Source organism: Hemitrygon akajei, chromosome 15 (genome assembly GCF_048418815.1).
Source record: "Hemitrygon akajei chromosome 15, sHemAka1.3, whole genome shotgun sequence".
In the NCBI taxonomy this organism is placed as follows: Eukaryota; Metazoa; Chordata; class Chondrichthyes; order Myliobatiformes; family Dasyatidae; genus Hemitrygon; species Hemitrygon akajei.
Window position 1 is genome coordinate 68,658,436 of NC_133138.1, and position 25,767 is coordinate 68,684,202.

General features: G+C 35.6%; 2 protein-coding genes across 2 annotated transcripts in view; one reads left to right on the forward strand and one right to left on the reverse strand.

The window, feature by feature from the left end:
- Positions 1–25,767, forward strand: part of ctnna1 (catenin (cadherin-associated protein), alpha 1) — a 105,304-nt gene that overhangs the window by 48,079 nt on the left and 31,458 nt on the right. The window lies entirely within an intron of this gene.
- Positions 12,685–15,353, reverse strand: lrrtm2 (leucine rich repeat transmembrane neuronal 2). Its single transcript, XM_073067733.1, has 2 exons — positions 14,859–15,353; positions 12,685–14,587 (listed from the first exon to the last, which is right to left on the reverse strand). Exons 1-2 carry the CDS (start codon positions 14,860–14,862, stop codon positions 13,035–13,037), a joined length of 1,557 nt encoding a protein of 518 aa, XP_072923834.1. The 5' UTR covers positions 14,863–15,353; the 3' UTR covers positions 12,685–13,034.

Consider the following 25,767-nt stretch of genomic DNA (forward strand, 5'->3'; position numbering starts at 1 on the left):
ACGTAAAGCAGGCAAATGGATTAGCACAGTAAGGCTTCACAGTCAGCATGGATAATTAGAGCTGAATGGCCCATTTCTGTGCTCTAGAACTCAGACTCTTTGAAAAGTTGGAGATGCTTGGTGACTGCTCCTCAATGAATTGTGAATGGAAGTGACAAGTGTTTAAATAGTGTCTGCTTGTATGTTGTGGCATGTATCATTCATAATACAATGAAAGTCACTGACCAAGATGTGCTGTTTCCGAACCATATGTCGATTTGATCAGAAATGTATTGTTAATTAGCACACTGTTTCATGCAATGTAAATGTGTATTTAATGGCATCCTAAATTGTAATAATTTCATAGCAATGTCTCTGACTTTAAAGCGAATGGTTGTCTTATAACTTAGGACCAAAATAGTATGGCCTTGCTTTTGGACAAGTGAGAACAAGAATTGCCGATAAAATAGGGTAAAATAATTACGGCCACAGAACTATACTCATCAATCTTTAGACATCTTTGCTGTTTCAAAGCATTTGGATATTGAGAAAGTAAATTTAAATCGCTTTGAATACTTTAATAATCAAAATTTATATCAAGTACTTTTGTTTTAAAACAAAACCTGCCCTTGTACCTCTTTACCATTCCTTTCAATTGACTAAATTGGGACAAGCTCATGCACAACTTCGTCAGCACGTGTCCAGGGAGCTAACTGCTTTGTGTTCACCATAAATGCAGATTTCAGGTAGGAAATTGTCAGCCAGTGAGGATGACTTTGCTGGTGTGAAAGTCCAGAATGTGTTTGCACAGAAATGCAATGTAGGGTAGTTTTTTAAATTTAAAAAAACAATCATTTTTCATAGAATAGATGGCATTATATCCATTTTATGTTGACTAAATTGTAAGGAAGAATGAGTGGTGACCTTATTCAGACACATATGTTTCTAAGGGAGCTTCACTTGGTCAATGTTGAAATGTTTTCATTAGTGGGAGAATCATAAATCAGGGAATATGGCTGCAGAATGAGGTGGTGGCCATTTAAACGTTGATACACAAAGATATCTTCCGAGATGGTGATTCTCTGGAATTTTGTCCCCAAGGATGGTAGGGACATTAGATGTGTTTAAAATGGAGATAGGTGAATTTTTGAAAATTGATAAATTAGGGGTTATGGAGAGCTTGGTCAGAAGAGTATTTAAGATCAGCTTAAATCAGCCATTATCATACTGAGTGGTGGGACAGACTGGTGGGTTTGGTTATGTACTCCTATTCTGAATGTTATAAGTTCCTCTAAAATTCCAAAATACTTATTTCTTAAATAATCCCTTTTCATTAGGTTTATCGTTTGAGTGACTTCACTCTTGTTTACAATTGTTTTTTATTTCCTGCCTGGTAACTTTGCAAGGAACTTCTGTCCCTTCCAATCCAACCCAAAAATAAAACTAAGGTATAGTGCAGAAATGCTGAGTAGCTCAGACATTAGATGTGAAGTCCATACCATGGAAACCACTCCATGTTCATGTGTAGTTTTCATCAGAATTAGTAAATTACTTCATGACACAGAGTCTCAGCGCATGGACCTACGGTGAAAGTTGGCATGGTAAGTTGTTGTGCTAAATTTCATAGTCCGAGTTAATGCAGATTTGAATCCACCATTGAAACTGGGAAGCTACAAAGAATTAAAGTAAACTTAAAGGCACAAACTCGTATCTTTAATGACATCTATGAAGCTGTCACATTGTTGCAAAACTTATCTGATCCATTAGTCAGGAAAATGAAATCTTACTGTCTTTTGTTTTTTTAAAAATATCCCTGTAGTAATCAGAAAAGACATAGCATAACAATTAGAGGGTGACAGTTAGTGCTGGCCAAGTCAGTCATGCTCATACCCCATAAACAAATGGAAGCTTAAAAGGATGTCCAAAGTACCACTGGGCAGCTGTAGCAGTTTGTGGAGGTGCTGCACTATGACCACCTTGAGGCAAGTTGGCGATAAATTATAGGATGGTTAGCCTGATTTCAGTGTTCCATTACTAAGGATGAGGCTTTGGGGTACTTGGAGGCACATGATAAAATAGGCCAAAGTCAGAAAGGTTTCGTTAAGGGGAAATATTGCCTGACAAATCTGTTGGAATTCTTTGAGGAGCTCGCAAGCAAGATAGACAGTGGATGTTGTTTATTTGGATTTCTTGAAGTCTTTTGACAAGATGCTACACATGAGTTGCTAAACAAGCTAAGAGCCCATGGTATTACAGGAAATATATTAGCATGGACAGAAGATTGGCTGATTGGCAGGAAGAAAAGAAGGAGAATAAAGAGGGCCTTTTCTAGTTTGCTGTCGGTAACTAGTGTTGTTCCGCAAGAGTAGGTGTTGGGACTGCTTCTTTTCACATTATAGGTCAATGATTTGGATTCTGGAATTGATGGCTTTGTGGCCAGATTTGTAGATGATCCAAAGACAGGTGGAGGGGCAGGTAGTGTTGAAGAAGCAGGGTGTCTGTAGAAAGAATTGGACAGATTAGGAGAATGGGCAAAGAAGTGGCAGGTAGAATATGGAGTAGGGAAGTGTATGGGCATGCACTTGGCAGAAGGAATTAAAATGTAAACTATTTTCTAAATGGGGAGAACATTCAGAGATCAGAGGTGGAAAGGGACTTGGGAGTCCTTATCCTGTATTCACTAGAGGTTAATTTGCAGGTTGAGCTGGTGAGATGGAAGGCAAATGCAATGCTAGCATTCATTTCAAGAGGACTAGAGTATAAAAGCAAGGATGGAATGCTGAGGCTGTAAGGCATTGGTGAGACCACACTTGGAGTATTGTGAGCAGTTTTAGGCCCCTTTTTTAAGAAAGGGTGTGCTGACATTTGAGATGGTACAGAGGAAGTTCATGAGAATGACCCCAGGAATGAAGGGGTTAACACGTGAGGAGCATTTGATACCTTTGGGCCAATACTCACTGGAGTTAGAAGAATGACGGATCTCATTAATAAAACCTCTCAAATATTGAATGGCCTAGATAAACATAGAGAGGCTGTTCCCTGTCATGAAGGAGTCTAGGACCAGAATTCACAGTCTCAGAGTATAAGGATGTCCCATTTGAGCAAAGATGAGGAATTTCTTTAGCCAATCTGTGAAATTTATTGCCACAGACAGCTTTGTGGGCCCATTCATTGGGTATATTTAAAATGGAGGTTGATAGGTTCTTGATTTGTCAGGGCATCAAAGGTTACAGGGAGAAGGCAGGAGAATAGGGTTGAGAGAGTCATTAAATCAGCCATGATGGAATGATGAGCAGACTCAGTGGGCCAAAAGGCCTAATTCTGCTACAATGTCTTACAGGCTTATGATCTTAAATATTAAATGATAACTTTAACAGTAGCACCTGCAATCAAGATTTATTTTCCTGTATTTCATTTTCCAGAGCTAATTTGATTCGTCCATTTGCTTGCACTATTCATTATGGATTCTTCTGTAGCACAATCATGGGATGACATTTTTTGCCTTTTATTGCATGTTTTATTTAATTAAATCAAAGTTTATTTTAATTTCAACTGTGTTAACCTCAGCATTAATTTCTGCTATGCTTACTCTGTTCATGGTGCTCAAATTCTACCACCAGAGGATGCTAATGAGTTTTATAACTCCTTTAAACATGTTCAAACCAGTAGTTTTGTAAATTTGCTTAGGAATGAGCAAAAACTAAGAGCAGAAACTAAGTGAAGGTCTGTAATTTTGAAGTATTCCAGGATGTTTACTATTACCATTTCATTAAAATTGTGAAAAGGAATAATTAAAACTTACTGATACAAATGTGTAAAGAGATATGGGCCTATTAAATGGATGAATAAAGATATAAGGGACAGATTCCTTGAATGTATTGGTGTGTCAATTGTTGGAATAAAAGACTACATTACTAGCATGAGAAGGGTAAGTTTTTTTCACAAATGTTTGGGATAAATTGAGGGATGCAGGGGGGAAAATTGTCATTTAAATAGTAACCACTTTGGCCATAGGACATCCATAAATGCTTAATAGCTAAAGTCAAAGTAAAATTTATGTTTCCATATACTACCTTATCATTTTGTTGCAGCCATTTACAGGAAAATAAAGGAATAAAAGGGAAGTTATGAAAAACGAGACATAAAGAAAAGCAATGTGCAAAAGAAGATGAATTGTGCAAATAAAAAAATAAAAATTACAGGGGATGAGAGTTGTAAAATCCTTGGAAGTTAGTCTGTAGGATGTAGAATCAGTTCAGTGTTGTGAGTAAAGTTATCCATGCCAGTTCAAGAGTATGATGATTGTAAGGTAATAACTGTTCCTGACACTGGTGGTGTGAGACCTACCTCCTGCCCAATGGTAGTTGTGAGAAGAGTATTTGGCCTGTAGTGCATGTTTAGTTGCTATTCTATTGAATGAGGTCATGTTAAATGAACCAAGAGTGAAATGAGAGCATTGCGTTTAGTACAATGATTTAGAATTCACTGTAAGGTTGGTGAAGAAAGATTAGTAAAGACCAATGGCAAATTTTGAGGGGAAATAATTTGCAATGCAGCATCAAAATGAATACTACTTGAAAAACACCATGCAAGTACAGTGGTCTGAATAGTTTGTCTTGTACCATGAATTAATTGGTGTAAAATATCTCATGGGTGATTCAGATCGATTTCTAGGCCCCTCGCTAAGATTTTGGTCTATTTGAAATGATTTTTGTATTCTTTTATGAATAGCTGATCTTGTGGAAAGCACTCAAAATTTCAGGAATAGCTAGCAGAAGTGAGCTAATTAATTATTTAGCAGATAGGAGAGATGTTTTCAAGAATGCAGAACTTGGATATGTGGTTATTTTATGTGAACGTAAGTAAACTGGATTTTATGCAAAGCTTAGTAAAGCTCTTCCATTTTGAACTGTTCCTGTCCAGTTTCTAAGTTGTGGTTTATGATACTTTTACAATTAAAAGTATTAAAACTCTTCAGTGAAACTGAAGGATCAAAACAAATAGATGCACACTGACAAGAATCTTGAATGGAATTGTTACAGCTTATCATGTTGGTACCAATTTTGAGCACTGTTCACTTTTGATGCATCATACTCTTTTATTTGTTATTTGTTACTATCTTGTTTGTAGTTTGTCAATGAGCAAAAATACTCCAGCTGAGGCTTAACAAGTCCTTTGCAATTCTTTCCTATGATTTCCTCGGTTTTGTATTCAATTATGTAATTTATTAAATAATATGTTTTGTGCACTTTCCTGTCTGCCGGTTTCAGTGATTAAAGTGCAGCCATGAATGAGTCTTTATTGCGCGTAGACTTGTAATAGGCTTAGAATACAGTTTCAGTAATTGCATTGGTATCTAATATGTTAATTAGATGCTTCTTTATTAAATTAATTCTTTAAAGTTATTATTTCCCATCAGTACTTTTATTTCCAGTCAGTCATTTTATGTACAGTCTAGCATCACTTTATGGACTTAGTCAATCTTTTATATTTATATTTATTGTGTGTGTGTGTTATTATTATTTTGTTCTTCATCTTTTGTGTTTTTTGTGTTACATCTGATCTGGAGTAGCAATTATTTTGTTCTCCTTGTACTTGTGTACAGGAAATGACATGGAACAGTCTGAATCCTCAAGTTTGAACTGCTACACTGACTATGACCCTGCACCACCTCTCTCTCTATCTAGGTGGCAGTCATGGATAAACCTAGAATGATATAGTTAGGGATGGTCTCAAAGTTTGGATGCTTATTTCTCCATTATAAATTTAAAGTACTATTTTCAATACCACTTTTATTTTGGAGGGCAAATCTGCATATTTTCATTCAGTCACACTTCTCGATGATAGTGCTAAATCTTTGCTGCTGACTACTTAAACGGACCCTTAAACTTGTTTAGAATAGCTAGCTTAAAATATTAAATACCAAATTACTGGACTTCAGGGTTCCAAATTTTAACAAACTAATTTGCGGATTTTCAATTTTTACCTAAGCATATTTCAGACTGCAGACAAATAGAGTGACCAGTTTTGTGTTGAAGATGAATTTTAGATGTTATGGCAAGTTGAATTCATGATGATGCTAAACTTTTAAATCATTTAATCTTGATAGGAATACTAATTAAATTATGTTGATTATAGGTTATAACAGGTTATAATAAAATTAGTAAGATCTCAATTTCAGTTGTATATCAGTAATGCTTCAAATTTGTCTTAATGAAGGTTAAAACAGTCACATCTTTGCTCATGGAAATAAATTTTGCTTCTCTTGTTTAAATCGGGCAGTAATACATAGCTTTTGTGAGTTGAGTGCCAAGAATCAGTTTTGTGACCTGATCTTGTAAACTGGGACACTGTTATGATTTCACATATACAGTTTGAGTTTAGAACAGTGCAAGTTATAAAGTGGAGAATTAGTGAATGAGAGTATGTAAATAATTAAAATTAGACAAAGAGCACTTTAGGATTATATATTTTTTTAAAAAACTAAAACCAAGGTTCTAAGTAATAATTTTGGATTAGTAATTAGAGATTAGAAGGCAACAAACATCCCAATTTAATTAATTTAAAATCTCTATCACTGGGTCAGTGGGGGAAATGGTGTCCAGCCCTTGGTCCTAATTTCCCATGTCCAATGGATCTTAAAGAAAATTGCTGCAGCCATGGTGAATGTGTCTGTTGTTATCTACTAACATTATCTTGATACCGGAGAGAACCAAACTGCAAATATAATATTACTTTTCAAGGAAGGAGGGAGACAGATAGTAGGAAACTATAGGTCTTGTAATATTTGCCATTCGGAAATTACAGGAAGCCATTTAAAATGTTAAAGCAAGAAATTTGGAAAATTATAAATCAACATGGTTTTGTGAAAGGGTTATCTGTTAAAATTCTGACTAACAAGTAGTGTGGATATGGGGTAGACATATAATGTTTAGATTTTCAGAAAGCAATTGATAACATGCTACAAAAGGTACATGCACAAGATAAAAGGGTTTGGAGTAATAGATTGCAAAGGGAATGGGTATGTAACAGAAAACAATAAGGATAAGCGGGTGATTATTTTTGGATTGTTAATTAGTAACTAGTAGGGATTCATAGGGGTTAAGGGCTGAGTCTTTAGCTATTTACATATAAATCTATGCTGATGTAGACAGAGTTGCTGTTTGATACAAAGATAGGTAGGCTAGTGAGATGAGGTCAAGGATACAAAAACAAAGTGAAATGAAAAATCCCATTCTTTAAAGAATGGCCACAAAATGTTATGGTAGAAAGAAATCTGGAAATCTCACCACATATAACAAAGTTAGCATGCAGATACAATGAGTTATTAGAAAGTGTAGTGGAATGTTAACCTTTATTGCAAGGGGTATGGAGTATAAAAGTAGGGACCTTTTGATGCAACTTTATAATGACCCACTGAGGCTGCACCTGGATTAATGCATACTTTGGTTTCCATGCTTAAGGATGTGTTTCCATTGGAGGTAGTGCAGAAAAGATACATTTGGCTGATTCTTGTAGTGAAGGGTTGAGTAGGTTGAGCCTATGTGACTGCAGATGCTGGAATCTGGAGCAACAATCTGCTGGAGGAACTCAGTAGGTTGAACAGCATCTGTAGGATAAAAGGAATTGTTGGTGTTTTGGTTAAACCCTACATCAGGACTTTGGAATTCTGTCTTGGAAGTGTAGATCTAATACATTTAATATTTTTGTGGGAATTGACATGCATATATAATTTTTGTGTTTGAGTTAAATGAGTGGCAATGCATCATTTGATTTTTGTCATTGTTGCATGTGCAAGAAAGTTCAGTGAATATACTGTACATAACTCGTTATAGTACCTAGTGCTCCAACACCTTCAGTATCCCCAGAAATCTTGAATTTTCCTCTTTGAGCTTCATGCTTGGGACTAGAAATTCTTTCTTAATAATGCTGTCAGACCAGCTTCACACACATTGCAGCTGTTTCAGAAAGTCTTTCTTTAAGCATTTGTGAATTAAGTCATAATTTCAGATTTCCCTTGGAACTGCTAATTTACTTAAATGATGTAGCTAGATTATTGATGAATATGTTCTACTAATATCACCAATGAGGAATTAAAGTTATGAAGAAGGATCAAAGACGCTTGGATTAGCCTGCTTCTGACAAAGGTGGTTGAAGGAGAACATTAACTGTGGCATTCAAAATTGATGCATTATATTGGTGGATGGAAAAAGGAGATTTCTACCGGTAGGGGGCCCAATAACACTAAGGCAAAGATTAGAAAAAAATTGTTTTTGCTACAAAGCTGTTAATGATATGTAGTATGTATTACAATAGCTTTCCCCAAGTTACGGTTGAAAATAAACAATGCACTTTTAGGTACAAATTATTTTTAGACTTCGAGATTTTTGGTGTTTTCAAAATTCACTATTGCAGATTGAACATCAGTGTTTTAATTTAATAGGATACCTCTAACTGAATTAATAGATGGAACAGTCATCAATTATTGCTTTATTGTGCAATAATTTCAGCCAGTATATAAAATCATATTTGGGAATTGAGATTATAGTTATGTTAAAGTATTTCAGTAGCTTCGTCCACATGGATTAAAGAGACTGTCTAATATTCAACTGAAAGCATGTTCCAGCATTATTGAAATTTTTATCAAATTCCTAGGCCAGCTTTTTGTAGGAAAGCTGCCCATGTCGACTTGTCACAATTACTATACTTATCTGCCATTGAGATGCTATAGAATAGAAAAAGAGTAGGAGCTTGTAATTACAAGCAGCTCCCATTATAAATACAGACACGTAAATTTATTATGGAAAACCTGACACCGTGTGCAAATGTGTATGGTAAGTTTCGCAATGCAAGTAAATAGTATACTTTAATAAAATGTTCTACAAAGAAATAATTTAAATACAGTTTCTGTGGGAAATAGCCATGGTATTGTGATCCTTTCCAGGAAAGGTTTTTAAAGTTTTAATTTTTTTATTGTCATTCTCTTGCTGCTTTTGTACTATGGAACTCAACAGTTATGCTCTCATCATTAATATTTCCTATTTGTACAGCAGTACAGAATTACCAATAATTTGATTTTAAATATTCTAATGGAGTATAGCTTTGTACAAATCAATATGACAAATGAGCTTGGCTGGGCTAGAATTTCAGAACGTTCTTGCTTTAGATTAGAATGATGGATATGTCATGCCTGTGTGTTGCAAGGAGAAGCCATTCAATTTTCCTGATGACATCTAAGCAAATCTTTTGACCCAAAAAAACTTCATTTAGTCTAGTAGCAAACATGGTATTTGCACCATGATATTGACTCCAACATAATTAGGTCAACAGTAAGATGTAAGTGGGGTCACCAACTGGGAAGTTTTAGGATGGTATCAGCAATTTCTCATGTTTTTCTCCTAACCAGCCTTTTCAGAAAGCCTGTGACAAAATTGACCTGACAGAAGTTGGAAGATAGTAAATTTTCAGTTTTGTTTCTGCTTGAAACTGTATTTTGTACTTTCAGATATTGTGGATGCCAGTTAATTGGGCCATTGGTTCATCAGAACAGATGTTTATTTGGGACAACTCTTAGCAAAAACTAATCAAGAAAATAACAAATATTTCTTTGTTATATTTGGGACACGATGGCACTTAATTGGGGCAGGAGATTGTTGCCGAATAGTTTCTAACTAGTGTTAGAACTGTGCACTTACGTGATTATTATACACTATTATTGTCCTATTGAAGACCCTCTACATCCTTACACAACTTGCTCTGACATACTGTGAAGAATGAATTTCTGCCCCCAACCATCTTGGATGGTATATTAATGTGTATGCCCTCTGTCCAGTTGTCTGATGTAGTTGGACTTTAATGTTTCAGCAGTGAATTATTTTGTTTTAAAAGTAGGGAATGGAAACCTCATCAAAATTTTGTATAATTTTCTCTAGCCTGTTCTTAAACCCTTTTTCTTTATGTTCATTAAAGTAGTCATTTGCATATTGTTAGGTTGATCCTATTAGTGATGTGCGTGTACAGATGGCTTGGGTTTCTACAAGCTCTCTACATTCATTGCCATATAGAAGCTTCCAGCAGAGGTCACTGAACAGCAGTAAGGCTGTGGAATATGAGCCATTTTTTTTGCCCAGTTCTAGCCCAAGGCTACATGAATCAGTCCGTAGTGCACCAATTCCCCTGACGAGATTAACTATCTCAAGGCAGACCAGTAATTAACTCCTGTCTTTTGTTTTGGTTTATTTTATTTTAGTTCAATGGTCAAGAAATCTAATACTGTTTTCTTCAAATTTTAAAATACTAGCTCAAAAGCTTGAGAAAGGGTTTTAATTTATTTCTTATAAAATTTGCTACAGCATCTAGGGAATAATGTTAACTAATTGAGTATAGTTTTTCATTGAGTATTTTAACCTTTGAATATGATCAGCAAAGTGTAATGATGATAGCTATTTATCTAGTTTCTTTTGAACATTGCTATCATCTTAGCTGAACAGATAACAGAAGAATTAAAAAGAGATACAGTGCTTACTGGAGTCCTCCTTCCACCACCCGCAGTTTTTAAGCTTTCTGGATTTTAAATTGTGCTGCATTTCAATCAACATATTTAATGTATTAAGAAAATTGCAGCCTAACTTAAGAGATTGAGTAAGAACTAAAATGAAATTAGTATTTTTAGGTATGCAATTTAGTGCCACATCCTCCAAATTCACATGTGATTTCTCAGTATTGATTTTGATTTGTAAAAAAATGCAAAGTTTCCTCATTTTAAGTTTATTAAGATTAACTGAGATCTGCTTTTTTTCTGCAAATGTTCTTTAGTATTCTTAAGGGTAATGTTCCCTATAAGCATAGATTATAGGTTTGTATATCAAACCCTTATTGCTGGCCAATGACATGTTCTTTTCCCATGAGAATGATCTTTTGTGTTATAATTTAGTATAGCATCTGGTTTTGTGCTAACATGCAAGTACATATATAATGCATTTTAAAAATCTGTCCAGACTAATTTGGGTTAATTTCAATATTTATAATATGTGGAAGTTTGTGTTGGTGAGGAAGCTTTCAGGCAGTTTGGGAGAATTTTGACTAACCAAAGCTGTATTCTTGAAGAACCAATTTAATCTCTAATCCACGTTCCTGTGCCAGTATTCCCAAATCTTTGCTGGTGCCTACTAATCTTGTGTACTAATCTCCCTAAATTATTGGCTCATAATTTGAAGGCATCCCTTCGAGCTCTTATTCTCGTGCTAGAATGATAGCACTTGAGTGATGGGAGGACAATAGTTAAAAAAAAATGAGTGGGCCGAAGAACCCAGCGACTGGAAATGTGAGGAAATACAGATTTCAACTGATTAGTGAATTGATTTGGTCTAATACAGATATTCATTTTTGGGTGTTCTTTTGTACAATGATTTTAATCAGGAACCTTGCCTATTGTGAAATTAATTTCAAAAGCTGAATGTTAATACAGTCCTGAGTGTCGGAGTCTGTCCGTCTTTACTGTATTCTCCTTGTGTACTGATCTGCAGTACTTTTGCTTTAAATGGCTTGTAAATTACACACATTCACCCAAAGTACACTAGTTTGGATTTTATCATTTCAAATAAGTGTGTATTTTCACAGAATATTTTCAAGCTATTCAGTAAAGGGGGCAGTATAGCATTATTAAAATCAATGTTACTTTAAATTGTGAAATCTCCAGTTATTCACTTGTAGGTCTGTAATACAATTTATATTCCAATGCTGCCATAGCATCTTTCATATGATTTTCTGCTGCCTATTGATTCCTGCATTCTATCTGTCTCTGTAAATCATTTGACTACCCATATTTTATCTTTTGCTTTCTCATTCATGTGTATAGTGACTACTTTGAGTGAAGTAGGTAACAAAATGTGAGAGATTAAGATGGTGGATAGAAGCAGGCATGTAGAAAATAGTAGAATAACATTTATACCCCTTTGTTTATATTTGCAGAGTTCAACCTTGTTTCATTTTTCTGTATTTTCCTAATTACTTTACAATGGTACTTCACAGCTTCCCTCCCATATCACAATTAGAAATTCCAGGTGATTCCCATATGCTACAATTGCTCCTTGGATGTATAGTATTTGAAGTTAATACCTTTTATAGCAATTGAAAAATAGGAGGTAATAGATCAGATGGGTCACAATTGCATTTCACTGCTGTCTGGTTTATTAACAGTCTCAGTTGTGGTTTATCTCTTGAACCTAATCATTAGAGCTTTGCTGTATGCATTTATATAATGTAGCATTCCAAGTATATACTATAGCTGTTTACTAAACTGCAGATAGATGTTTTACAAAGCCATGAAACTAATAATAAAAACTTATTAAACATGTTTCTATCGAGGGTATCAAGTGCAGGTTAACTGTGATATCCTATGAACCTTTGATCATGGCATTTAACCTTTCTGGATCATATTATTCAAGACTGAGGAAAATTATCATGCAATTGAGAGTATTTTGCAAACAATTTTATGAAAGTATCTGTTCGGCCAGCAAAAGCCTCACTTCAATCAGAAAGAAGACCTGTGCTTTTTAATATTAAAATCAATCTGTCTTGCATAACAGTTTAAGCACACATAAATTTGAGCCCAATACTTAACATGTACCAGCTGGTTATCTAAAGGTCTTACCATTTCTTTGAAGAGAGATTCCAATGAGGATAAAGGAAGATAAATAGTATGTATATTTTTTAAAATGCCTGTCTAGTTTAGAATGGTCTAGGAATTTTTTTTTAAATGTTCTTTTAAGATGCCATAATTATTTGTGTGAAAGCTTTGTAATTTCTGCCACAATCAGATAAAATAACTAGAATGGCCAGTTTTAAATCTAAATCCAGATTAAAATATTTAAGCTGAATTTCATTTGAGCATTAGGTACAGTTTAGAGAAAGAGAACCAATGCCAGAATTTTGGTAACTTTATTCTGGAAATAAAAAATATTAAAGTTCAGTTCTGTAGTTAAAAGTTGAAAGCATTTTACTCACAGATTTCCCATTTCTTAAACTGTGTATGTTGGTTACATGAGCTCATTAATTTATACTTCACATTCTTTATAAGGCAGCTGCTGACATTTACATTGTCCATAACCATTTATGATGACCAATGCGCCTTCCTCATGGGTGGGTTCATATTCATTATAGGGTACTTGTGTTGATAAATCTGCCATAGGCTGCCTGGCTTGGTGGCGAATTTGCCGTCGGTGTTGCATCATGGAGCAGTGCCTTATACGTCTCAGGGTAGGAGGGCAGCATTTCCGTGAAATGTACACCACAAGGATAATGAGGAAAAAGGAGAACAATAGAGCCATTGTTCCAGTTATTATCCTGTGTGTAAAGAGGGTATTATCAGGTTCAAGGAAGTCTTCAGCAATTGTTTCTGTTGTTGGATTTTCAATATCCTCTGTAGTGGAGTCTATGGGTGTTAATTTTGTTATATACTCAGTAGCTTCTGGCTGTTGTGTAGGATCCGTATAGCCAGTGGTTATCTGTGTGGTGGCTGCTGAAAGATTGCTGCAGATTTGAAATCCATGAACAGCATCTAGGATGTCCTCACCTTGTGTGTGCTCTGGGCTAGCACAGACCATCGAGTTCTCCCATCGGCCTTGGAAATTGCTTAGCCAGGAGGCAAGGGCACAAATACTTTTGTTACAGATCCACATGTTGCCAGAGAGACCGATGTGCGTTAGAGATTTCCATGAGTTAACAATCTGAGCATCCAGGGTAGTTAGCTTGTTTGAATCCATCAGGAGTATCTTGAGGTTTGGCATTGTAAGGAAAACTAAAGGATCAATTGTTCTAATTTCATTTCCTGTCACATCAAGTTTTTCCAATGTGTCCCAGGTCCATTCCATTCCACATAACAAGATACTTATTTTGTTCCACTGCAAAAATAGTGTTTGGAGGCTGATTAGCCGAGGGAAATGAGCAAAATTAATCTTTGTCAGCTGGTTGTGCTCTAGGTGAAGCTCCTTGAGTTTGATTAATCCTGCAAAGCCATTACGAGCCAGACTTCGTAAACGATTGTTGCTTATATCCAAAAACTCCAGGCTTCGGCAGTCCCAGAAAACCCTTATGGGAATGGTCCTTAGTGAATTGGAACGTAGATGTAGTGTCTGAAGTTTCCGTAAGCTGTGGAATTGCTCTGGTTGTAGAGAAGTAATTTGATTAAATGACAGGTCCAGGTTCTGCAAGTTAATCAGCTGACTGAATGTGGTATTTGCCAGACGCACAATCCTATTGTAGCTGAGGATTAATTCTTTGAGTTTATATAGTCCTTGGAAGGCATCCTCTTGAATAACAGAGATCTGGTTGTGATCTAAATAGAGCCATGTAAGTTGGCTAAAGCTTGTAAACTGATCGTTTTGCAGTTCAAAAAAACTATTGTGCCTGAGTGACAAGCCGATAGACCCATGGGAGACATTATCGGGTACTCCTTGAAAACCTTGAGAATCGCAGTAAAAGAGCAGCTCCTCGCATCTGCATTTCTGTGGACATGCTGCGCCTGAGGCAGGCAGCATTTTCAACAACATGCTCATCACACACAATGCCACCGTTGTTGGCCCCCCCAATGGCCACTTCGAATGCAAACCTGTAGGTGGCAATCAAATGAAATTCATTTAGGTTTTCAGCCAAAACAGCCCATCATATATGTTGATTTAGGTATTTTATTCCCCTCCCCCACAAAAGCTATTTGGAGTGATAGACGATGGTAGAATTGTAAGACTTAATTTTCTTTTCAAAAGACAAACATTCTATTTGTTTCCAGCAAGACAAGTAATTGCTCCTTCCCCCTTCATCCTCTGCATCACTTCCCTTTCTTTCTAGGTTTTGAAAATCTCATTTGAAAAGAAAACACTTACCCATTCTCTTCTGCACATTGGAGACTGCATTCAACTATCCTTCTGTTGAGACGACTTGAGCAGTGAGCTGGAAAGAAGTTCCAGTGGAAGAGGCAGCTTTTGAAAAGACACGATACAAAAGGATTGCTATTTGCTTTCACATAAGACAATGGCGAGTACTCCAGTTAGAAGCAAAAAGAAAAAAATGCCATAGTAATTTTTCACCTATCTCTGCTGTAATGTTTCCTCCCAAAGCTTTGCCCTTGCCCTCCTTTGATTTCCACTGGTTTAGGACTATAGTAATTTTTCTCGCGAGTGAATGAAAACAAACATTTCCTTCTCTTGTCCATTCAATTGGTTAATTGAAGCCCAAACCTTCGGCTGCACAGCTGGTGGTCCTGTCCTTAACTTGTTGATGGTAATGAAGTACTTGTGCAGAGACTAGCTAGCGGTGCGAACACATTGACTGAAAGCCTCTTTGGAACGGAATGCTGTGCTGGTGCTGCAAGAACGCAGACTTGCAGATTGGTGGCAGGCTGGCGTAAGCTTGTGACGTGCAATGTTTTCAGGCTTTTCAGTAGCATGATGATGAGCTTCATGCTGCATGCAGTCTGCAAATTGGATGAACAGACATTGAAGCATCGAAAATGACTAATAAATAAAATGGGGAAGTATTGTAAATAATTTGTCTAGTTCTGTGCTTACCAGTAAAATTATAGCTTATTCTTAATGTTACAGTAAATGCCTTGTACCAAAAAAATCTCTTAAAAAACAATTAGCTTACCTTCAGAAAAAGGTAATATAGCTGTCATAAAAACGTTTTCAAGTACAAGTTGCTTGATTCAAATCAAAAATTGAATATTTTAATACAATCTGTAATGTGATGTCTCTATTTTTTAATTACTGTGTTTGCTATCAGACAAAGATGCTGATAAATGAAAGGATCTGTAAAGATGATTGAATGAAGGAATCTAAATTGCTTTACTTGGATTTTCACTGCATTTCATGAGTGATAGTTCTGTCTGTAACCTTAATATGGCATTAGGTTTAAACAATAAGGCAGAACAGCTATAAAATGCCTCCTCCCCACACAGGATTTTAATTCATACTTAAATCTGTATTGAAATGTAATCTTAATTGGAGTAATACTTTTCCTTAGCATGTTTAGGTCTGCTTTCAATTAATTGCATATTGTGGTTTATATTTTCAATTGCAAAACTGATAAAACACTTTTTGTTTCATCACTCATTTCATTTCTGCTTTTCTACTGTAAAATTCTGCAGATACGTTGCCCTGTAATATCTTCTGAAGTGATCATATCTATGTGGAGGAGGAGCAGTAAACATCTATGCTGCTGAACCTAATCTTGCCCCACCCTAATGTCTGCAAGTTCACTTTCAACAAAGGTCACTCTTTAAAACCAAAGGAAAAAATGTATAGGGCTCTATATTTAATGCCAAAAGGAAAAGTGGCAGATTGAAATTTTTCTGTTCTCTTACTGATGGGTGCCACGTTTAATGAAGCCATGAGTTTTGTTCTCTGAATACATTCCATTGCCTTCCATGTGCTCATTAGTCAATTTCAGATATGGCTATATGTAACCAAAACCCATCAGAATTAATATTTGTTTTTATTTTCCAATGAAAAGGCTTTGGTGTTAATACTAATATTCCTGCCAATAGATTTCAATGTTATGGATTCAAGTTACATTCCATTCACTTGTAGACATAATCTTACATCACAGTTGAGTAGTGCTGCATTCAGACTTGCTTTCTTTTGTGTAGGCTTAATTGAAACTGGATATACTTCCAGAGGGATATAGGTGAATGTTTGTGGGGGGGAAAAAACATGAATTTGGGCAGCCAATAAATAATGTATACAAACTCAAGTTTGGAAAAAAAATTCAGTTGTGAAGCTTTGTGAATAATATTTTCCATTCTGTTTCTCAAATTTTTGGCCTTTAAGCTTAGTATGAAATTACGATTGTGGCATAGAATATGTCTTCAATAGCATGCATTAAACTAATAAAGGATCTTAGACTTGTATCTTTCTGGTATTTGGTTTCATTGATTATGGTATAATACTTATATATTGGATTTTTTGTATATTTGATCGCAGATGAATTTTTACTAAGTGATTTGGGAAATGAAAGACCTATAAATATTCTTTAAAAGTTCAGATGCAGAGTTCCAGTTAAAAATGTCATTCTTTGCAGTGTTAGCAATGCTGTGCTGCAGTAAATATCTAGTGCAGTACTGACCAAAAGTTACATTGGGACAGAACACAAAAAAAGAATTAAAAAGAAATATGAAAGATGGCATTTGCAGCATTTAATGCCAACTGCACTGACAGATGGTTGTGTAAGCAGTTAACTTTATGAATGCTGCATTGAGAATGCCATTGCATCTTGGAGCTCTAGTTAAAAGTAGTAATTGGTTATAGAGTAATTATGTTTAAAATTCTAAGACAGAACATTTTGCAGTTTATCTTTGCACCCATGTGTTTGTGATTTCACATCTAGGATATGCACATACTCTTGAAAAGTAGGTGCCTTCTGTTTTCTGGCACAAGTGCATAGTGGTGTCTGGGTGCAGTTTTACTTAAATTGATTAGGGGCTCTTATCTAATCCTGAGTTAAGGGATCAATCAAGATAACTGAATTACAAGTGACATGACCTGAACTTGTCATTTTGGTTGAAATATTCAGTCTTAGCCACTTGCAGTCATTTTGTCAAGTGGATGAAATCTAGCTATACTTGCTAGTTTACATTTTATATTTTCTAATCCATACTATCCCATTAAGTCTATGCTGGTTTTCAGTGTTCCCATCAGTCCCATTCCAACACTTCCATATACTCTTCAATTCCCAATTCACTTCGCATCAGTAAACTAGGGGAAATTATCAGTAGCTGTTTAACTTGCTGGAATGTATTTGGCAATTGAAGAAGCCAGAGCACCTGGAGAAACTCACAGTCACAAGTAGAAAATAGCCAAGATCAGAATCGAATCTAGGTCACTGGAGCTGAATGGCAGCAGTGCCACCACATCCATTTGTAACTTATTTTTAATACAACTTTTAAAACACATTCAATTAGAATGTTTTGGGACTTTACATCTAGTGCCACAGCTTGTTCACTTTGTTCAAATGGTGCATCTCACAGCAAATGTATGATTAAGACAGTCTGCCAAAGAAAGCAATGCTGATTCAGACCTATATTTCTTTGCCAATTTGCCTGATGTTCCTTATATTTTTTTTATACCATCAGCAACAAAAGTTTTTGCATCCAGTTCATAAGAATATGAAAAAGGGCAGGAGTAGGTAATACTTTCAGCTTGCTGCCAATCCACTTTCATGAATAATAACTCAAACCATGGATTTGCTTGCAGTCCAAAAATCTGAGTGTGATCCTACAAAGTGAAAATGGAGTTTTTCAGCAGGTCAGTTTCTATGGAGAGCAAACTTATGCTAGCATTTTATTTCACTCCTCTCATCAGAGCTAGGAATTGTTAAAGAGCAGAAGTTTTAAATTGTAGGGATAAAGGCAGGAAATAGAGAAGGAAAGTAAGTGATAGGGTTATGGATATGAGGTTAAATGACATGATGATGGAACTGCTGTTAGGGATGCTAAACGTGACTTACAAAACGACGCCTAGCAGCAATGTGAGTAAGAAGAAAGAAATCTGAAACAGCTGGATATGTGAAGAGTAGGGATGGAAGATGATTCCTAAAAATGTGGGTACAAATCTGGAATAGCTGATTTGTTCAATAAAAAGTGTTGAAAGAAGTTTTTAATGCTTCCAATATCATTGTGAACCTCAGCTTGTGCTGAACTTCATTGGAAAAGTGGAGGAGGCCGTAGGTGAGAGGTGGAAGTAGACTGGAGAATTACAGTGACAGCATTTGAGAACTTGGTCATTCATGTACTACAATAATACATTGTAAGCCCTTAATGTGATATGCTGAACTGAAATAAAAATGAATCGTTGTTTTACTTGGAATGGTGTTCATGACCAGAAAAGTAGGAGGAAAGTAGTAACTGCAAATGTTGCATCATCGGTGGTTGCACAGGAAGGTGTTGTGAGAAAAGGAATGGGTGTTGAAGGAAAAGGGAGTGAACCAGTGTTTTCTGTTGTCCTTATGGGGGTGGGTGCCAGAACTTACAGAGCAGGATCTATTTAATAAGGAGTCTAGTGGAATAGATAGATAGATACTTTATTCATCCCCATGGGGAAATTCAGCATTTTTTCCAATGTCCCATACACTTGTTGTAGCAAAACTAATTACATACAATACTTAACTCAGTAAAAATATGATATGCATCTAAATCACTATCTCAAAAAGCATTAATAATAGCTTTTAAAAGTTCTTAAGTCCTGGTGGTTGAATTGTAAAGCCTAATGGCATTGGGGAGTATTGACCTCTTCATCCTGTCTGAGGAGCATTGCATCGATAGTAACCTGTCGCTGAAACTGCTTCTCTGTCTCTGGATGGTGCTATGTAGAGGATGTTCAGAGTTTTCCATAATTGACCGTAGCCTACTCAGCGCCCTTCGCTCAGCTACCGATGTTAAACTCTCCAGTACTTTGCCCACGACAGAGCCCGCCTTCCTTACCAGCTTATTAAGATGTGAGGCGTCCCTCTTCTTAATGCTTCCTCCCCAACACGCCACCACAAAGAAGAGGAATAGAAAGTGAGAGCAAGGGTAACCATGACTGCCTTGTTATACAGTAAATCTGTTGTTCATTTCCTGTTCTTCAAGCCTAATGGCTGTGTATTGGTAGCAGTGTAAGTGTGTTGGAAATCTGAAATAAAAAGAAAATGTTGGCAATACGTAGCTGATTAGACAACATTGTGGAAGGAGAATAATGTTTCAATTCTGCGATCCTCCTTAGGGTTAACATTATCATTTATGCTAAATTCAGAACAGATCTTGCCACTTAAGTGGGCATCTGAGGTGCTACGTGCCATCATGAGCAGAATATTTTTCCTGAGCAATCTGCAACATCCTGGGCCAACATATTCCTCACTTGCCCAGTACCATGAAACCAGAGCTACAACCTAGGTTTAATGAGGACACAAAAGGGAATGTCAAAAGCCATATGCCTAAAAATAGTGCCAGCTTTAGCATCATAAAGCTATATAGTTGTTAAACAATGAATGTAGCATACAGTCAGCAAGTTGGATCAAAGATCTGCTTACTGGGTAAATAAATTGGAGCATATCCTAACCTTCAATGGTAGAACCCAGTACATGAATGACAAAAGCTGGGTTAAAATAGTTGCAGCTAATTTTGACTAGAAACGCTAAGAGAGTGGTCTATCCCTCCTTATTGAGGTTCCCACCATCAAGTAATGTCATTCCAATTAACTCTGATATCACAGACAAGGTTTATTGTTCTAAAGTTGTACATTTAATGCCAGAGGAATAGTGCTTGTGCAGATCTTGTTCATATACTTGAATAACCTAATAAACACTGGCCGAAACAGAAGACGGGTCTGGGTTACTCCGGTTAAAAATGGTGCTTGACAAAAATCTGTTTTTCATTGATGTTTTCTTAAAGCTATGCAGTATTAAATATCTGTCAAACTCTTGACAATGTCTTGTAGAAATAGTCTACTGTATTCTGTGTATAATGAAGAAAAACTGTTTCAGTGCTGCCTTCTGAAGCTTACCAATAATACTTTGGAGGCCAGTTATTGTGGCCAATGTTTTTAATAGTTACTAAAACTAAAATTATGTAGGGTAAGTTACTGCATGATTCATCTTTTAGATAATTTTATAAAGTGGAATTCTATAGTTGTCATTCTTGAGCATAAATGTCACCTGAGGCTTTTTCAACATCTATTGAATTACTGCCCAGTATCTTGTCCTCCTTTTGCTGTGCTCATCTTTTGGTATAGTCTTGAGGAATTTTAAACAATTTATAATAGCATTAGCACTTGGAGAATATTATGCCCCTGATTTGACATCATCAGAGTTAAATGTATGACCCCAGTGGTACTGGTGCAAAGCTCTATACAGTTTAATCAATATCAAAGCTAGTTACATAGTAGAACTTGAGAATGTTTATTACATAAAAAAGGGACAAATTGCTTGATTTTTGTTGTATCTTAAGAAATTTGATTCTTCAGAACTCCCATTTGGGGGGGGGGGGGTGGAGGGGAGAAGTTGGGCAGTGTAAAATTTGTCCAAAGCTCATTAATATTACCATTTGCTAAAGGAAGAGGGTTCGTCTTTTATATGTGTATCTGAATCTATTTTTACCAGAGGAAGCAATCACTAAATAGACACTTCACCTCATTTACTGATTTTGGCTTTTGCAGAAAGCTACTTCAATAATATCAAAAAAGTAAATCCATGCTTTAGAGATGCATAACATGAATCTCAACTTTGGACTGGGTCAAAGTCATCTTGTGCAATTCAATGCTTTCTCCAAGCCCTGCCTATGAATCATAGTTATAATTGTTCGCACTTTTTATTTTTTTTGGTATTTTGCTTCTGATTTAAGAGTTATACATTGCTAAGTAGTAGAGGATTCTCATTCAGCCAGCATACGTAATGTTCCATAACTTTTTCAGATGAAGAAGATTTTGGAGTGTTTTATAAGGCTTTTTTAATGTTGTATGTTACTGAGCAAGACAATGTGGCATCTTTATATAACACCTTGTGTGGTTTTACCTCAGTAACAAGCAGGATGGTTTAATGTGAACCAAATCAAATTCATGATTGTAATAATTAGTATTGTATCAAACATTAAAACCCTAATGTGTATACAGATGATTTGAATTGTGCCTTAATCAAAATAGTTCCAATGTGTGTGTCAATCTAAGAATCTGAACCTAGTTAATTATCACTGATTATTTGACATAAAACTATTCTTTGGTAGCAGTATAGTGCAAGACATAAAATTGCAAAATAGTGCAAAAAAAAAGGAATAATTAAGTTTTTGTATATGGATTTGTTAACCATTCAGAAATCTGTTGATGGAGAAGAAAAAACTGTTCTTAAATTGTTGCATATGGGTCTTCAGGCTTCTGTACCTCCACCCTGATGGTAGGAACAAAAGGACATATCTTGGATAGCGAGGGTCCTTAATGAAAGATGCCGCCTTCTTGAAGTGCTCCCTATTGAAGGTGTCATCAGTGGTTGGAAGGGTAAACGCCTGATGCTTTGTTATTTTTTTCATTTTCTTTTTTATGTGTAGTAAACATTGCTAAGCTGCTAGTTACTGTTCGTGATGTGAGGATAGATGGAGGGGATTATGAACAGGAAAATGAGAACTAAGTAAAAAAAATAAAGCAGTTGGGAGCTGAGGAAAGTTAGATAGAATAAAGTGAACTCTGCTCACTTTTAAATCACAAGATCATTTCAACCTTCTGAATGTTTAGAGGATTTCCAGTTTTCACTTAGATTTCAATAGCATTGGTGAAAATGAGTGGTTTGAAAGTTACAATCATTATTTTTAATCTTTGTTCATGGCTTTGCTGCATTACTTAAAGATCAATATTCGTGAGATCACTTAACCATGAGAAGCCGCTGTGTAGTGAGAACAAATGATAGCTTGGGGTATGAAGCAAGCTACTTAGGGATATCCTTTGCTATGGGACAGTTACATCGTGCCAATACTAATTTAATTTTTGTATTGCAGTGGGAATAACTAAAAAGGCCATAGATCCAAATCACTCAAATGAGCTGAGTATAAATGAAAAAGTGAAATAACACCAGTAGCTAAAACGTGATTATGTTTTCAGTTTGAACCGCCCTTTTCGAACTACTCAATTTTCTAATAATTCTGGAATTGGTATCTAATACGTAATATCTACTTGTCATTTATCGAACACAAAAACTACAGTAAGCATACCATGATCTTATAAATTGAAATGTGCCAAATGTCTAGTTATATATTTTAACTGATGCTGTATATTTTCAATCTGTTGGAAAGTTTTCTGATTCCTCTGAGTGGTTAAAAAAAACCCCACTGAACTCCACAAAACCCTATGGATTAAAATTTGCTCAGTTTCAGCTTCCTAAATTATAATGCTGAACTTTTTTTAGTCTACCTTTTCCTTGTGCATTTATGAAAACTTTATCCATGATATTCCCTCTGTTTATTAAAAATTTTGACTCAGTATGTTACCTTTGGGACAAACATTCCTGAAATGACTTGAACATTATTAACAAATTTATAAGTTTAACTACATATCAAGTATTGTTCAGTTTGGTTTCTGGAATATCTCGCTGCACTGAAATTCTGTCAGAACTTTTAGAGCTAAGTTCTAAAAGTAGACATTTTTAACAAAAGGTTTTTTGCCTTTATGGAAAAAAAACAATCTTTATATTTAATAAGGTGTTGATTTACAACTTTTCGTTAATTATTTGAAGACCTGACCTGCTGAGTTCCTCCACCATTTTGTGTGTTACAGAAGCTTGAACTGTTTATTTGAATGACAATATTTTACATGTTTGTTAATAACAATTATGTATGTATTGTCTTTACTGTAACCACTTCACATAAAGTGTGTCAGAAGAGAGAGTAAAGGAATTGCACTATTTTTTCTGATCTAGATGCCATAAAACATTTTTGAGTGGACAATTTCTTCCATACATTGGGGCCATGGAGCACAAATTCTTATTTTTTCAGCTTAAAATAGTACTTGTTGCTAGATTTACCTTGGTAAATATGGGATTTTTTAAAAATTGGATCTGGATTTAGAAAGAAGAAAAGACTGATTAGAAGTTACTTTTGTGATACTGAGCCATAAATGGATTACTGTGCAGATTACACATTAGAACTGAAATTTGAAGTTTTAATGCTTTCCTGGCCAAATACCTCATAGTTTGTTTTAAACCATCTTTAGAATTCATAATCCCTAGAATCCATAAATCATCCTTGTCTGTGAAATAAGTACCGAACATCTTAGTAACCAAATAGTTTACTCAATTATAAGAATGAGAGTGCTTTTAAAGTAACAAAATAGAAATTGTGATGACTTCTGGTAATTGTTATATTACCTGCTTAAGTTTTTTAGTGGAAATTTGGATTATTTTGTTGCAAACTTGTATTTTATGATAAAGGGGAGGAGAAATTGGAATGAAATCTATTTAATTGAAAGTGGGTACTAATTAAGAATATTATCCAATGTAGAAATATCGGCTTACAGGAATTGGTCTAGACAGCAAACAATATTTTCGTTGCTCTTTCATTTAAAGTTCAAAGGTTTGTGAAACCACTTTGATACTTCTGTGGACTGATAAATTTGAAATGAGCACCTGAAAAATAGTCATCTTCAGATAATTGAACTGGGAAGTGTGAAGTGAAATTGGGCTGTAGACCTGGATGGCACAGACATAGAAGACAAAGAAAATTCTGATTTCTTCGTCCTACAGTACTTAAAATAATTAAATATTCTTTTATTCTACAATTAAAAGTAAAATTTTAACTGTTTTATGTTTGGTATTTATTTAATGTTGTGCTTTATTCTGTAAACTGGCAACAATTTATCTCTGTAATCTGGTTTGTAGAAATTATATATGTCATTTTACTTTTATTTGCAGTAGTTGTCAGTAAAAATGTGAAGTTTGAATTCAACTTGCACAAAGTGCCCAATGTGTTGCACGGTTCTTTCTCATGTGGCATGAAACACATAAGAGGTCTATTTAGCCTATTGAGTTCATGCCAGTTCCCAGCTGAGCAGTCCTTTTCCCTCTTTCTTTTGCAGATTTGTGTCTCACATGCACATCAACTCCTCTTTGATTGTTTTGTCCCTTTATTAAATTAAAAGGTAATTTACAGTATCCTTTTAATCTACCAGAGCATCTCTACCAGAAGTGGGAAGAAACTGGACACCTGGCAGAAACCCTCAGTCGTACAGAGAATATGCAGCTTCCACACAGGCAATACCCAAAGTTAGAATCGATCCCATGTCCTTGGAGTTGTGACACGAGTATATTTAACCCTGTGGTTTTAGTTAGGTATTCTCACTGTTGAGCATAGCATGCATTTTATGGACTGCAACCAGAATTTTAGTTCCATTGCACTGTTGGATACGGAAATGTCATTTGTATTGTCTATAGCTATTTTGACACCTTGCTGGCTTGATTAAAAATAACAAAAATTTGAGTTTGATAGCCAGATTGGATTAGAAATTAGATTGGTCTCGCCCTTTCCTGGGGGAATCTGATCAGCAGGTCACTTGCCCTTAATTTGGAATGCTTTTTACAAAGTTGTCATATTAGTAACTAATGTCTGTAGCTTTATTTTTCATGATGATTTCTGGCAACACAGTAGGTATCTGTGGTTATATCAATGCTATAAAGTGTCTGGAGAAGGGTGTTGACAGGTTTTCGCATATGCTGAGATTGTAATTGGGCATGTTGGTTATTTGGCTCTAACCGAAGGTGGTGTTCCTACATACAGTATGTTTTTAGGGCAGATATTCAAATTTCTCCTTTCAGCATAACACTTTTAGTCATGACTTTGAGCCAGCAAAAGACCATTCCAAAAGAGATTCTTGAGGATCTTTGCAAAGTTGGAGTAGTTTTCCTAGCTGCACATTCATGCTTCAGTTGCAGTCTATCTAGAATATACAGGCTTTTACTGAGTTTCATTGGTGCCATTTTTGCTTGGTAGTCCAGATCTGGCTGCTTAGTTGGTTATATAATGCCGGTGCTGACACCAGGCACATTGAAGTTGAGTTCTGCTTTGATTTAGCAACAGCAATTCCTTTGGGCTAGCCAAGATTGCTAAATTTGCGTATCTTGACAGCTTTTCATGTTGTTAGATGGGTTGATTCCATTCTGTTATTACTGTCCTTTCTAAGTCTAAATTGCCATTGCTGTTGACTTTCAAAAATGTAAAATTCACTGAACCAATTGGTGCTAATTTTACTTTAAACTACTGGAAATGTAATTGCTTCTGGTGTGGACTTA